General features: G+C 35.6%; 2 protein-coding genes across 2 annotated transcripts; both read right to left on the reverse strand.

Annotated features, from left to right (window-relative positions):
* Positions 1–5428: 5428 nt before the first annotated feature.
* LOC119906002 (complement C1q-like protein 2) lies at positions 5429–7850 on the reverse strand. The gene is made up of 5 exons (XM_038723462.1): positions 7620–7850; positions 6887–6979; positions 6510–6593; positions 6160–6291; positions 5429–6048 (listed from the first exon to the last, which is right to left on the reverse strand). Exons 1-5 carry the CDS (start codon positions 7834–7836, stop codon positions 5765–5767), a joined length of 810 nt encoding a protein of 269 aa, XP_038579390.1. The 5' UTR covers positions 7837–7850; the 3' UTR covers positions 5429–5764.
* Positions 7851–7949: 99 nt separating this feature from the next.
* Positions 7950–10429, reverse strand: LOC119905173 (complement C1q-like protein 2). Its single transcript, XM_038721936.1, has 5 exons — positions 10402–10429; positions 10054–10125; positions 8649–8732; positions 8344–8475; positions 7950–8236 (listed from the first exon to the last, which is right to left on the reverse strand). Exons 1-5 carry the CDS (start codon positions 10427–10429, stop codon positions 7950–7952), a joined length of 603 nt encoding a protein of 200 aa, XP_038577864.1.
* Between the last annotated feature and the right edge of the window lie 3821 nt (positions 10430–14250).

Raw genomic sequence — 14250 nt, forward strand, 5'->3', positions numbered from 1 at the left:
TGTGAAAATACAACATTATATATAAGGATCAGGGCTCTATCAACAAAAACATGACTTAAGCAGGGTGCTAATCATGTTGAAAGAGGTTCACATAGCATTTTTTTCTAGTTATTTATTTTATTTTATTTGTGTTTTGTTTGTACTGTACTACCATTATTATGGATTACACGATAACCATTGTAATTTGTGATAGACTTAGCAGATGCATATTATTGCAGGCTATTACTTAAAGTGGCTATAGTTGATATTTTTATAATTACATATATATCCACTGACAATGTGAGAACAATATAACAATGTAAAAGGATTGCTCGTAGAGATTACCTTCCCTCAGCTTTATATTGAGTTTCAGTTTATTGCTTAGCTTCCCAGCTGTATGCTCAACACTTCCATAGCTCTAAAAACCCACTGTACGCTTCCTGCCTTGCAAAACAATATACAACCACAATAAGTGACCATAGTGGCATAACCAATTAGCAGCTGAAGAACCAGATATTTTCCTCAGGAGAAACCAAAAACACAGCTTTGAGTCTGAATGTTCTGTAACTGCTGAATGTGTAAGTTGTGTTTGTTAACAAGTTCGCCATCAACTCGAAAGGCGATATGTCAACAAGTTGTTTCCACCCCCAAGTGGCCAAAAAAAATCACCTGTTGCAGGTTTAATAGTGTCCGCCATCAGAAAACGAACCTACACTTTTGAATCCCTGAACAAATCAGAGAAGTGGTCACAATACCATGCGTCAAACAAAACACCATTTACTTAGGGGACAATTACATTAACAGTCTCAATTAACAACTATTTGTTCAAACATTAAACTAACTTTTTACACAATTATATAAAGATTGTTAAATTAGGTTCCAGTGTTTCATAAGTTCCGTGTAGATTTAACTTAAATGAACCACATACATGTAACAACAGTTTACATACAAAATGAATTTGCATAACAACATATCTTCAAACATATGTGTGCAGACATTAACTAGTTCAATACCAAAACTATTTCTTTCTACTCTTTTTTTGGTCAGTATACCCACTGACACTATTACACAAAGTATTAAAATGAAGAAGCAGACTAATACAATATGTGAATGCAGAGAAGGCATAGCCTAAAACACCAGATCACAGAAGTTAAGTATGTATTTATAATGAGCATGTGAAAGCATCACAAGACCCTGAAAATTAAATTAAAATTAGAATGTGTAAGAACAGGCAGAATTAAATAACATTAAAGTTATAAAAATTGGACATTGAAATGCAACTACTATGTGTATAAATAATATTGTTACCATATTCTGATGAATGACTAGAGCTACCACATAGCCAGTTTAAAACATATCTAATGAATATATTTAATAGAAGTACAATGAATGTTAAACAGCTATGACTTTTTTTTTTATACTAACAATAAGAGACTGATATTTCTATTTTTAAATGATCATGTGTTAAAGAATCTTTTCCGACATCATGATGCTTTTATTCAAATGTAAAAGATTAAAATTAGAATAATTATGTAGCCTACTCAAAGGTTCTGCATTTGGGATTCTGAAAAGCTCAGCTATTTGCTATGTAAAGATTTAGTAGACTAATGGCATCCTGAGCAAAGAGTGACTTCACACTCCTTCTGCCTGTGTTGTTATCCCAGCCTCTCTATGCTTAGTTTTTACAGCCAGAGTCCCTCTGCGTGAAACTGTTCATCTGTGAGGAGAGTGTTATAACAGACGGTTTCTTTTCTCATCTAACATGGTTGATTATTGTTGTGGAAAGACTCAAAAAGTTTAATTTTGTTTCTGTCCAGTTTGAGTGAAGTATGTTTGACAATGATTGCAAGATTGTTCTTAGATGCTGGTGCTCTAGTTTGACATTTAGTGGCAGCAAATGTACAGCTCCTTTAAAATCTGTGAACACGTGGCTCCAGAATGAAAGATTTTTAATGACAATAAATATTTATGATGAAATTTTATCAATAAGTACGGGTGCACTGCTACAGTGTGTGCATGGCTATCATATAGCTAAAGAAATAGAAAGATTGTTTCCCTCTCACATGGTGAAAAAGCAGATGTCCACTGAAGGTGTTATGGTGATTTCCATTGTCAAATATCCTGCCACAGACATAAAAACACAGAAAGCTACCTGTTTGACTGAGAGAGAGAGAGAGAGAGAGAGAGAGAGAGAGAGCGCAATGTCATTGATCTTAATTTGTTGGGATACAGCAATATGACAAAAATGTTCTGTCTTTTTGTGCTATACACCATTTCAGCTATGATGAACATATTTTTAGAATGAAACTCTTCAAACATAAAATAGTTTAGTTTTATTTCTTACCTTCTCCGTCTCTCTTTAGAGTCCCAACTTGGTATTCTGTGACATTTGACCTGGCTTTCACGGTGATCAGCTCTGCTGCTTGTGCTTGAAAAAAGTGACATCATTACATATTTGTCTCTGATGAGACTATTATTAAATTACTTTCATTATCAGAACCACGATGTTCTCCAAACATTACCTTGAAGTTGTTGCTTTAGGTTGCCCACCTCAGTTTTCTGTAACTCCAATTCATTCAGTTTAGCTGTTTGTGCTTAAAATAATATAAATAATATAAAGAAATAGTCTTATGCAACATATTTGTAAAAACTTTTATTGTTTTTGTTTTTAATGTGATACATTGTTGTCATTGTTTATACAATATCAAGGCAAGAATGATCTCCACACAGTAGGCCTACCTTGAAGTTGTTGCTTTAGCTTGTCCAGCTCAGTCTTCTGCAGCTCCATTTCCCTCAGTTTAGCTGCTTGTGCTTGAAAACATAATAAACAATGCCTGTAAGTTTTGACTATGATTTATTACTACTATTATTTTACTGCATCATCAATTTCCTTTAAAATTGCTCCAACACAGTTGAGCAATAGGAAGTGCTCTCAGATTCAACAAACAACACAAAAGCGAGTTCTTTTTTAGCCATGCTAGCTGCATGAGTCTAGGGATGGAAATCATGATTATTCAGTCGGTCCTCCACTTTGGCCCTGACTGAAATATCATGGAGAGGCAGGGTTGTGACTACTACTGTATGGATGACCATTATAGACATCCCCTCAGGATAACTTTACTGGTCCTGTGACATTTTTATAACCGAAACTACTGTTTTCCCATCAGCCTCAGCTGCACTTCATGTTAGTGTGTATCAAGTTGTAAGACATTATAATACGGAAGCCCTAAGCCATCCATTCAAATGTTTTCCCGTGATAACGGGACAATTCTCTCATGATCTTGAGATAACAAAACAGTAGTTTAACACAGCGGTCGTTCGAACATTTCTGAACGGTAATTTCCATATGATTTTCAATGTCTCTGGTTAGCTCTGTTGGTAGAGTGTAGGACTCAGAATTGCAGGATTGTGTGTTTGGTCCTCACATTAGACCAACTTTTAAAAAAAATCTTCACATAATCCTCTTCAACAAAGTTTTTATGAAGTAACTGTTGCTGGACTGTGTGCATCACAGCGATTGGTCCACATCCATCAACCTGTGAACTTTTTCCCCATCATTCACAGGCAGAGGATATTCCTGTGCTTCTCATTCAGGGGAAATAGCCGTCAGGAAATGTGTGATTGGATTCACCTGAATTTTTTTAATAACAACTTTGTTGAAGAGGATAATAAAAAACACACACAAAAGAAGAAAAAAAAATCATTGCACGCAGAAGTCAAACACACAATCCCTGGATTACAAGCCCAATGCTCTAGCAACTGAGCTAATCAGTCACACTGACAATTTGTATGAAATTATTGTGAAAAAACATACGTACTGACTCTTGTATTCAGGTATGGTTTGTTATCTGGAGATCACAAGAAAATTATCCCGTTATCACAGAATGGATGGCTGCTTAGGGCTTCAGTATTTAGTATATAAAACAGTAAATGGGAAATCATATTGTGGGACATATTCTAACATGGCCTCAGTTGCTTGCTGTAGCTGAGAAATTAAAGAAAGAGTACAAGACGGGACTAGTCCTCTATCCCATAATCAGTTAACCTACTACCTATATTTTCACTGCTATGTATGTCTAGGAAATCTCAATGTGTAATTTTAGGAGTTGCAAACACATTTTAATTATTACAATGTGAATTATCAAGAGTTAAATCTATGTTTAAAATCACCTCATGGCTGATAACGTTGGCAGGTTCTAGGAAATACAGTGCTAGATAGATATAATTGTCATCCTCACTAAAATTTAAGAGCATAAAAAATTAATAACTCAATAGTCATTAAAGTCCTTGAAGGAGAAGTAAACAAAAAATATCATCCCTACCTGTTTAAATGGAGGGACCTCCCTCAGGTTGTTAATTGGCTGAGATAAAAGACTTGTCAGAAACCCAAGTTAGATGAGAAATAAAGAAACATTTTTCTCTCTTCCTCAATAAATCCAGCAGACTTATAAAGTATTGCTTTTGAAGAGCAACAACATAATGTTACAGAAACATCCACGGGCAGGCAGCAGCAGTTATGTGTGCAGTTTATATGATCTTCACCACAGCCTCATTCTTCCTGACGGATATCAACAAGTGCCTCCCAAAACCAAAGACAAGTGCCAAGCCATAAAATGTAGAGCTTCTCAACTGAAAGTGGATCAAGGTGACTGTGTTGAGTTTGTAATCTCATCAACACTTGTGACAACAGCTATTTAAAATTTGAAAGTGAATGAACAGGCAGAAAGAAATATTACAGGAACATTAAAGTTATAAAAGTAGAGATCCAAACACAACTACTGTTTGTATTGAATAATATGAACTATAATCTCATTAACCACACAGTCAGTTTAAATCACATTTACTCACTGTGAGTAAAGTAAAGCACAATTTATGTTTGAGGACCTTTGTTTAACCATAAAAATACATTTTTGGTGAATCTTACATTTCCTACTGCCAAACACAAATATGACAAATTAATTATATTTTATAATAATAATATTTCATTTTTAAACTAAATTTACCATGAGTGGAAGAAAAATTACATTTAAAGAAGATTAATCCAATCATATAATAAACTTAAAATGTACAAATTATTTTTTCTGGGAAGTTCCAGCATCATCACGGGTTTTTCATATACAGGATAAATACTGTAAATTAGACTTTTATTTGCAGGTACGTACACAGTACTGCTGTTTGTCATGGTACTTACTTAAATAAAAAACGCAAAGCTACTGTGTCATGCATTCTAAGGAATTTCACTCTCACATGAACAACACAAGACCATTCAAGTTTCTATAGAACAAAGTATGAAACTGTGTAAAAAAAATCAGACAGTAAAGGTGAGATGGTTTGGTTGGATGCTGTGGTCCAAGGAGTAAGCAAAAAGTTTCCGATGCTGATCTGGATTCAGGTGAAAAAAACAAAAAACCATAGACTGAATATAATAAAAAAAGGATTTTTATTTTCTTCTTTAAAAATTGTAACAGAAATCAAGAGATTTTTGAACATTTCCACAATTTCCTCATGAATTAGTGCATTTCCTTAATCTAATGTTCAAAAAACTTGCAAAAGTATCCCACCATTGTCTATTATTGAGTATTTTGATACAGCTCCAGAAAGAGATGAAATTTCATGAACCTTTTCTTTACTATTACTATCTAAACTATTACTGTTGTTATGTCCCAGTGTTGTCAATCAGCTTCATATAAAGGAAAAAGACACTTTTATCAACACACACTTATACACTGCTGCAGTGTGTGAAAGGCTATCATATAGCTAAAGAAACAGAAAGATTGTTTCCCTCTCACATGGTGAAAAGCAGATGTCCACTGAAGGTGCTATGGTGATTTCCATTGTCAAATATCCTTGTGTTAACCCACAGACGTAAAAACACAACATCTCCGACCTCTAGAAGCAGCGTGACGCCATTAGCAGAAGTTCCATAATGGGATGGCTGATGCTCATATGCAATAAAAACATGCTGTCCGTTCTTCACCAACACAGCACCTGAAGCATGTGAAGCATGTCCATGTGCACCTATGTAGAACTCAAAGTGGTAGGCTCCTCTCACTGGTGCAATGAAGAAACCTGTAGGACATTTTTGCCAGTGAATGTAAATGAGGAATAATCTGTCAACTAATTTTAAGTCAACACAAATAAAACTTCAAATAAAATATTTAAACTTGCAAATTTGAGTACCTGTGTTTGGGTTGTAGGCATTTCCGGCGTTTGTGACAATGTGTCTGAAGACCAGAGGAGTGTGTGTGTTGAATGGTCCAACAGTTCCTTCACCTGAAGCCAACAGAGAGGCTGAGAAAGCTACCTGTTTGACTGAGAGAGAGAGAGAGAGAGAGAGAGAGAGAGAGAGAGAGAGAGAGAGAGAGAGAGAGAGAGAGAGAGAGAGAGAGAGAGAGAGAGTTATTGTTGTAAAATTACTGGTTATACAGCAATGTTACCAAATTTTGAAAATATTCTGTGCTATTCACCATTTTAGGAAAAAGTTTTAATTACGAAGATATTTTTTAGAATGATTTAGTTTTGAGCCTTACCTTCTCCGTCTCTCTTTAGGGCCTCTACCTGGTTTTCTGTGATGTTTGATCTTTCTTTCATGGTGATCAGCACTGCTGATTGTGCTGTAAACAAAAGTAACAACATGACATTTGTATCTGATTAAAAAATTATTTTATCATGGTTGTCTTTATAAAGGTTTGTTTGGCCATTGAACACTTAGATATTATATTAGAAAAACACTTATAATGTGGTTGATTATGGCTCAATGTTCTTGACTAGTACAAGTATTTCTTGTAATATGTCTACTCTAACAAGGTTTTATTGTCCTGAACTTTTTCCATTTGAGCTTATGATACACTATAATATGTTACTTTCATTAAACATTATCAGAGCAATGATGTTCTCCACAAAATACCTTGAAGTTGTTGCTTTAGCTTTTCCAGCTCAGTCTTCTGCCTCTCCACCTCAGTCTTCTGTAACTCCAGTTCTCTCAGTTTACTTGCTTGTGCTTGAATAAATAAATAAATGCCAATATGTTGGTTTTTAGTTTACACCATGGAACACCAAAACAAGGTGGATCTTTGTTGTTTCATGAACCTTTTAATGACTCTACAATGAGAGTCAAGAAATTTAGGACATTCAAGTTCTCCTCATGAAGAACTGTAAATTCTGTGATATCTTAATGTTTCATCCAGGCCAATATTGGGTAAAACTACAGTTGCCCCGATCAGCCTGCACCTTGCGTTAGTGCTAATTAGCGCATGATAGCATGCCAAACTAGTCTTGTTTTGTTTCTATCCTTCATTTGTGTAGCCTACGAAGTTGTATGACATTATAAGACAGTAAATGGGAAATCATATTGTGGAACATGTTCTAACATGACCTCAGTTGCTTGCCATAGTTGAGAAGTTAAAGAAAGAGTTAAAAATACTTGTTTTAGACTGAAAAGGTGTTGTTGCTGTTGTTAATCTGTCACATTGTGTGTGTGTTGAAACATAAGGTTCCACTGAAGTTTCTCTTTGATTCATCATTACCTGTAAGTGTAATACTGCAAAATAGTTCAGTGTTACAGCATTATAGAAAACCCTCCTGTAACAAAGCAAGTGTTCCTATTGCTGTTAATTTCCAGAATACCTTTCATACTGTACCTTCATTCTCTCTCTGTAAGTGCCTCATCTCCACCCTCTGTTCAGCCAACGAGGCGCTCATCTCTTTCAGCACAGCATGGATTTCTTGTGTACAGGTCTGTTGGTGGTCAGAAGCATTTGCTGGTTCTCTTCCCAGGGATTCAGTTTGCTTTCCACGCGGAATAATATCATTGTCAGACTCTGTTTGAAGGAGCTGAGCTGTGGAGAGAAAGCACATCAGGAACAACAGTGGAAAATACATTGTCAGCTCCATTCTCAAAGTGGCAGTCTATGCAGTTCTACTTTGTAGTTTCTGTGTTAACTCCAGTCTTAAATAGTGTCTTATGCTGATCAATCATTACCAGAAATTGATAAAGGAGACATGTGCAGACGATCCATTAGATAAACTTCCTTCCTTGTGTTAACCCACAGACGTAAAAACACAACATCTCCGACCTCTAGAAGCAGCGTGACGCCATTAGCAGAAGTTCCATAATGGGATGGCTGATGCTCATATGCAATAAAAACATGCTGTCCGTTCTTCACCAACACAGCACCTGAAGGATGTGAAGCATGTCCATGTGCAACTATGTAGAACTCAAAGTGGTAGGCTCCTCTCACTGGTGCAATGAAGAAACCTGTAGGACATTTTTGCCAGTGAATGTCCATGGAGAATCATCAACTAATTTTAAGAAAATACAGTTAAAATGTCAAATAAAATATTTAAATTTGTGAATTTGAGTACCTGTGTTTGGGTTGTAGGCATTTCCAATGTTTGTGGCAACGTGTCTGAAGACCAGAGGAGTGAATGTGTTGAATGGTCCAACAGTTCCTGAGCCTGAAGCCAACAGAGAGGCTGAGAAAGCTACCTGTTTGACTGAGAGAGAGAGCGAGAGAGAGAAACGTTATTGTAAAAAGAATTACTGTGGATACAGTGGTGTGACCAACTTTTTGAAATCTTCTGTATTTTTGTGCTATAATCCACATTTTGATTAAGTATTTTAATTATGAAGATATTTTTTAGAATGATATTTCAGTTTTCAGCCTTACCTTCTCCGTCTCTCTTTAGGGCCTCTACCTGGTTTTCTGTGATGTTTGATCTTGTTTTCACACTTATCAGCTCTGCTGCTTGTGCTGTAAATAAAAGTAACATCATGACATATTTGTCTCTGATAAAACCAATATTTGATAGTAACAAGTATTTTGTCATAGCTGTCTTTATAAAGGTTTGTTGTTTGTTTTAGCTGCGCTTTGGAATTGTTCTCCGTCTACATTAAAACGACTGAAAACGCACATCTATTGGCCGTTCAGGTACACTGGGCATGGCGTGCTGGTGCTGTGTCATCGTTTCTAAAGTCATCCGTTTTGGCCCGTCTTCACTAAAACGCCCTCCAGAGTTTTGAAACGCAAAACGGGATTCGGCAGCGTTTCTAAACTTCTCCGTTTTAGGTCTTCGTTTTTGCCGTTGTAGTCTGGATGGGAGGTGCAAATGTAGCAAAAGGTCTCTATTTTAATTAGAAAACGCAGTAGTGTGGATGGGGCCTAATGTTGCACATGGTTCAATGTTCTTGAATAGTAAGTCATTTCTTGATCTTAATGTCTACTCAAACAAAGTTTTATTGTCCTGATTTGTGTTTCCTATGGGAGCTCTAAGCAGCCATTGATTCAAACATTTGTTTTACTCCTTTTTTCTGTGATAATGGGATCATTTTCTTGTAATCTCGAGATAACAAAACAATAGTTTAACACAATAGTTTAATGATAATTTCAGTAGAAATTTCAGTGTGACTGGTTCAGTTGGTAGAGGACACAATGCTCACTCTTGGAGTTGTGGGTTTGATCTAGCAAGTTATTGGAAAAATAACATAGGCCTAACTTTATTAAATCGTATACAATGTAGCCTAATGATTCATTCTCACAACAAATAACTGATTCATTTTGTTCTTATAACATTTTAATATACATTTTTTGATGTGATTTTCTCATGAATATGCTGTTTGCTTCTGCATGAAAACACATCCACAGGGAAGGACTTGCAGATATTGTCGTTTATAGTAGCCAATAGCGCTGAATGTGCATTACGCCCCCCCACCATGTCATGCAGACTCTGTGCAGACTGGTTCAGCTCTCACTGAGTGAACACTACGGCCAGACTGGGACCTAACACAGCCTCCGAGACCAGCAGAGGCCAGTTTAACGACAGGGAATACAGGACCGAGGTGGTTTTCTTGCTGGGTTTGGCTCTAGGCACCCCGGGGCTGAATCTGTTAGGACAGCTAGCTTCCCGGCTAACAAAGCTAACTAGCTACAGGGGAAACGGAGTAAAAAAATATTTGAATGGATGGCCGCTTAGGGCTTCCGTAGTTTCCATTTACTTACTCATACTCGCTTATGATATACTATAATGTTACTTTAATTAAACATTATCAGAGCCAGGATTTTCTCCACAAAATACCTTGAAGTTGTTGCTTTAGCTTGTCCACCTCAGTCTTCTGTAGCTCCAGTTCTCTCAGTTTAGCTGCTTGTGCTTGAATAAATAAATAAATAAATAAATGTCTTTAAGTTAGTTTTTATTTTACCGCACCATCAGTTTCCTTGGAAATTGCTCCAATACAAGTGAATAATAGGACATACTTCTCGATTCAACAAACAACACAAAAGCTCCTGTAAATTATTGAGTTGCTTTTTTAGCTATGCTAGCTGCACAAGTCTGGAGATGGGCATGCTGATTATTCAGTCAGTCCTTGACTTTGGCCCAGACTGAAATATCTTGGACAACTATTGGATGGATGAAATTTTGTACAGACATCTGTCATCACCAGAGGACACATCTTTATGACTTTACTGCCACCAGCAGGACATTTTAGTTTAGTGAAATGTTTTGAAAACTACTGGATGGATCACCATGATAGATACATGTTAGAGATACATGTTCCCCACAGAATGAATTGTAATAACTTTGCTGATCTTCTGAAAATGTCTTAACAATTGACATGGTACTGACATTCATGTTCTCCTTTGGATGAATTAAAACTTCTGGGGCATCTTAATTTTTCATCTAGGTCACCATCAGGTCAATGTCATAGTTAGCCTGATAGTCTGGTTTATAACCAAAACAACAGTTGCCCCCATCAGCCTACTGCACCTTGTGTTTGCGCTAATTAGCATAACATAGCATGCTAGCATGCCAAACTAGTCTTGTTTTGTTTCGGTCCTTCATTTGTGTAGGAAGTTGTATGACATCATAAGACATGGGAAATGTAAATGGGAAATAAAAGTAGTTAAAAGTAGAATAAGACATGTTTTAGACTGAAAAGCTGTTGTTGCTGTTGCTAACCTGACATGTGGTGTGTGTGTTGAAACATAGTTCCATTGAAGTTTATCTTTGACTCATCATTACCTGTAAGTGTAATACTGCAAAATAGTTCAGTGTTACAACATTATACAAAAAGCTCCTGTAACAAAAAAATGGTTGCTATTTCTATTACTTCCCGGATTACCTTTCATACTGTACCTTCATTCTCTCTCTGTAAGTGCCTGATCTACACCCTCTGTTCAGCCAAGGAGGCGCTCATCTCTCTCAGCACAGCATGGATATCTTGTGTACAGGTCTGTTGGTGGTCTGAAGTCTTTGCTGGTTCTCTTCCCATGGATTAAGTTTGCTTTCCATGCGGAAGAATTTCGCTGTCAGACTCTGTTTGAAGGAGTTGAGCTGTGGAGAGAGAGCAGATCAGGAGCAAGAGTGGAAGACACATTCTGAAAGTGGCAGTCTATGCAGTTCTATTTTGTAGTTTCTGTGTTAACTCCAGCCTTAAATAGTGTCTTATGCTGATCAATCATTACCAGAAATTGTTATAGGAGACATTTGCAGACGATCCATTAGGTAACACTTATTACTTTGTGCATGTCATCTGGAAAACAATACTGAAGACACAGCACACAGACTTAAATGATCTATTAGTACCTGGACGTTGCAATGTAGTCCTCTATCCTAAAATCAATTTACCTTCTACCTAAATTCACACTGCTGTGTATGTCTAGGTAATTTCAGGGACTGTACTATATAGACAATTGTCATCATACTAAAATTTGTATTCTAGTGTAAACATTGAATAACTTGATAGTCATGAAGTCATTGAAGGAGTAGCAAACAAAAAAAACCACATCATCCCTACCAGTTTAAACATTGATGGAATTGTCAGATAGAGTGACCTCCCTCAGGTTGTTAATTGGCTGAAATAAAGACTTATCAGAACCCAAGTTAGATCAGTAACTAAGAACATTTTACTATCGTTGCTTCCTCAATAAATACAGCAGGGTAATAAAGTATTGCTTTTGAAGAGCAACAACATAATGTTACAGAAACATCCACTGGCCTCATTATTCCGTAACTGATAGTTCCACACAGTCTTCGCTGCCTGAACTGAAAAGGTGTGATCAACCTTTGTGGAACGAAATTTAACACAGAAGTCCCCTCTAAAGGAGGCTCTTGTTAACCTTGAGCCACCGCTATAGATTGTTACAAATTGTTTAAGAGATGGTGGCCCAAGATTGTGAGTGATCTTATATAATGAATGAATATTAGTTGGTCCCATTGGTCAAAAGATGGTGCTTTTTAACTATACTGCAATGGTGATACGAATTTCCGTTACCGTCAGTGCTTACTTATAGAAATTATGTATGTATGTATGTATGTACTATTTGTCTGAGACCAGGTTGTAATACAGAACAGGAAGTCTGGCAGTATCACTGAGTGCATGTGAAGTTTGCTGCATCTGTTTTATTAGATTTCTTGTAAATTTGAAATGAGTAGGTTATGCTTAATTTCTTTTGAGATGTTTGTAATTTGCCTTTCAAAGATTAGGTTGCTAAACTTTAACATTCAAATTTTAAATTGCTGTTGTTACAGGTGTGAATGAAATTACTAGTTTAGCACTTCTTTGGTTTTGCAAGACACAGTTTATACTCAGTATCTCAATGTGTCAGGAAAAATGAGTCTGTGGTAAAGATCACATAAACTGTACACATGACTGCTGCTGCCTGCCAGTGGATGTTTCTGTATCATGTTGTTGCTCTTCAAAGGACTTTTTTGCTGGATTTATTGAGGATGTAAAAAGAGAGAAAGAGAGAAAAATGCTCTTTATTACTCATCTAACATGGGTTTCTGGTAAGTCTTGGCTTATCTCAATTGACAACCTAAGGGAGGTCTCTATCTGAATAGAGGTAGGGATGATAATATTTTTTTACTACACCTTCAGTGTTTTTTTGATATCAAGTTTTTCACTGATTACACTCTTAAATTTCAATGAGGATGACAAATATATGGATCTAGAATCTGCCAGTTTTATCATTTGAGTATATAAATACATATATATGTTTATTGTGTTGTCTTCACTTGCTGTCTGGTTGTTTTAACACATGTGCGATTTATTTTTAATGTATGTAATAACTGCAGTGCAGTGTTTTGTGTGTTTTCAATCATCAAATAAAATCATTAATTCATCAGTCATGAGGGGGTTTTAAACACTGATTTTAACTTTTGATAACCTACACTACTAAAATTACACATATATATGTATATATATATATGTATGTATATATGTATATATATATATGTGTATATATGTATGGATATATGTATATATATATATATATATGTATATATGTATATATATATATATGTATATATATATATATATGTATATATATGTATATATACATACATATATACATATGTATATATATGTATATACATATATATATATATATATGTATATATGTATATGTGTATATATATGTATATATGTATATATGTGTATATATATGTATATGTATGTATATATGTATGTATGTATATATGTATATGTATGTATATGTATGTATATATATGTATATGTATATGTATATATATATATATATATATATATATATATGTCTCTATTTTTTTATCTCTACTTCGATGCATATTATAGCTAAATGTTTGTTTTCACTTATTCACTTATCTTTGTACAGCTTTGTTGTAGCCTACTTGTTTTTTGCTGTATGTCTATTTCTGTCCATCTCCCTGAAAACTTTTCTTGGAAGTGTGTAACATTGAGAGCAACGGGAAACTGGAATCACATTCCTTGTATACACAGTTGGCCAAAAAGCTTATTCTGAATCTGATTCTGAATGTGGTCAAGCCACTTTGCAAACATGGTGTGAATGAAGGAATCTTTTTTGTTTTCAGTCTGTGTTTACATGAAAAACATCCTAATAACATACAGCACTAAACCTAATTCTGAGTTTATGTGTCACTGCTTTCTGAAGTATATGGTGCAGAATAACACACTTGACATCTTACTTCCACTCCACTACTTCAACCAATACTTGCTATTAAACTCACTGAATTTTCATAAATGCTGTTTCCCTTGCATCATGAGAAATTATATTATTTATCTGTCCATCGTCCAAATGCTAGACTTTCGATTACAAGCAAACTATTATTACCATTACAGCCGACTTCAGATTATTATAGTTGTAGTAATCATACAACAGATAATTATGAAAAGTGGGCTCATCAACTCTAAACTCCTGTTTATGGAGCTCGGTTAAAAACATTATGTCCCTTTAAGAGGAAGGAAATTAAAAAGGGGAAGTGAAGCAGGAGGGC

Source organism: Micropterus salmoides, unplaced genomic scaffold, assembly GCF_014851395.1.
Source record: "Micropterus salmoides isolate LMB-PRFRI ecotype aquatic unplaced genomic scaffold, ASM1485139v1 Ms_hic_scaffold_16, whole genome shotgun sequence".
In the NCBI taxonomy this organism is placed as follows: Eukaryota; Metazoa; Chordata; class Actinopteri; order Centrarchiformes; family Centrarchidae; genus Micropterus; species Micropterus salmoides.

What these genes read in the sequence shown, in the direction of transcription:
- LOC119906002 (XM_038723462.1), bottom strand. Translation starts at nt 7,836, where the DNA reads ATGTGCTTTCTCTCCACAGCTCAGCTCCTTCAAACAGAGTCTGACAAT. An exon ending in CTTACAGAGAGAGAATGAAG is followed by an intron (nt 6,980 to 7,619) that starts GTACAGTATGAA and finishes TATTTATTCAAG; the next exon opens with CACAAGCAAGTAAACTGAGA. An exon ending in GCTAAAGCAACAACTTCAAG is followed by an intron (nt 6,594 to 6,886) that starts GTATTTTGTGGA and finishes TTTTGTTTACAG; the next exon opens with CACAATCAGCAGTGCTGATC.
- LOC119905173 (XM_038721936.1), bottom strand. Translation starts at nt 10,429, where the DNA reads ATGTGTCCTCTGGTGATGACAGATGTCT. An exon ending in GCTAAAGCAACAACTTCAAG is followed by an intron (nt 8,733 to 10,053) that starts GTATTTTGTGGA and finishes TTTTATTTACAG; the next exon opens with CACAAGCAGCAGAGCTGATA. An exon ending in TGCCTACAACCCAAACACAG is followed by an intron (nt 8,237 to 8,343) that starts GTACTCAAATTC and finishes AATGTCCTACAG; the next exon opens with GTTTCTTCATTGCACCAGTG.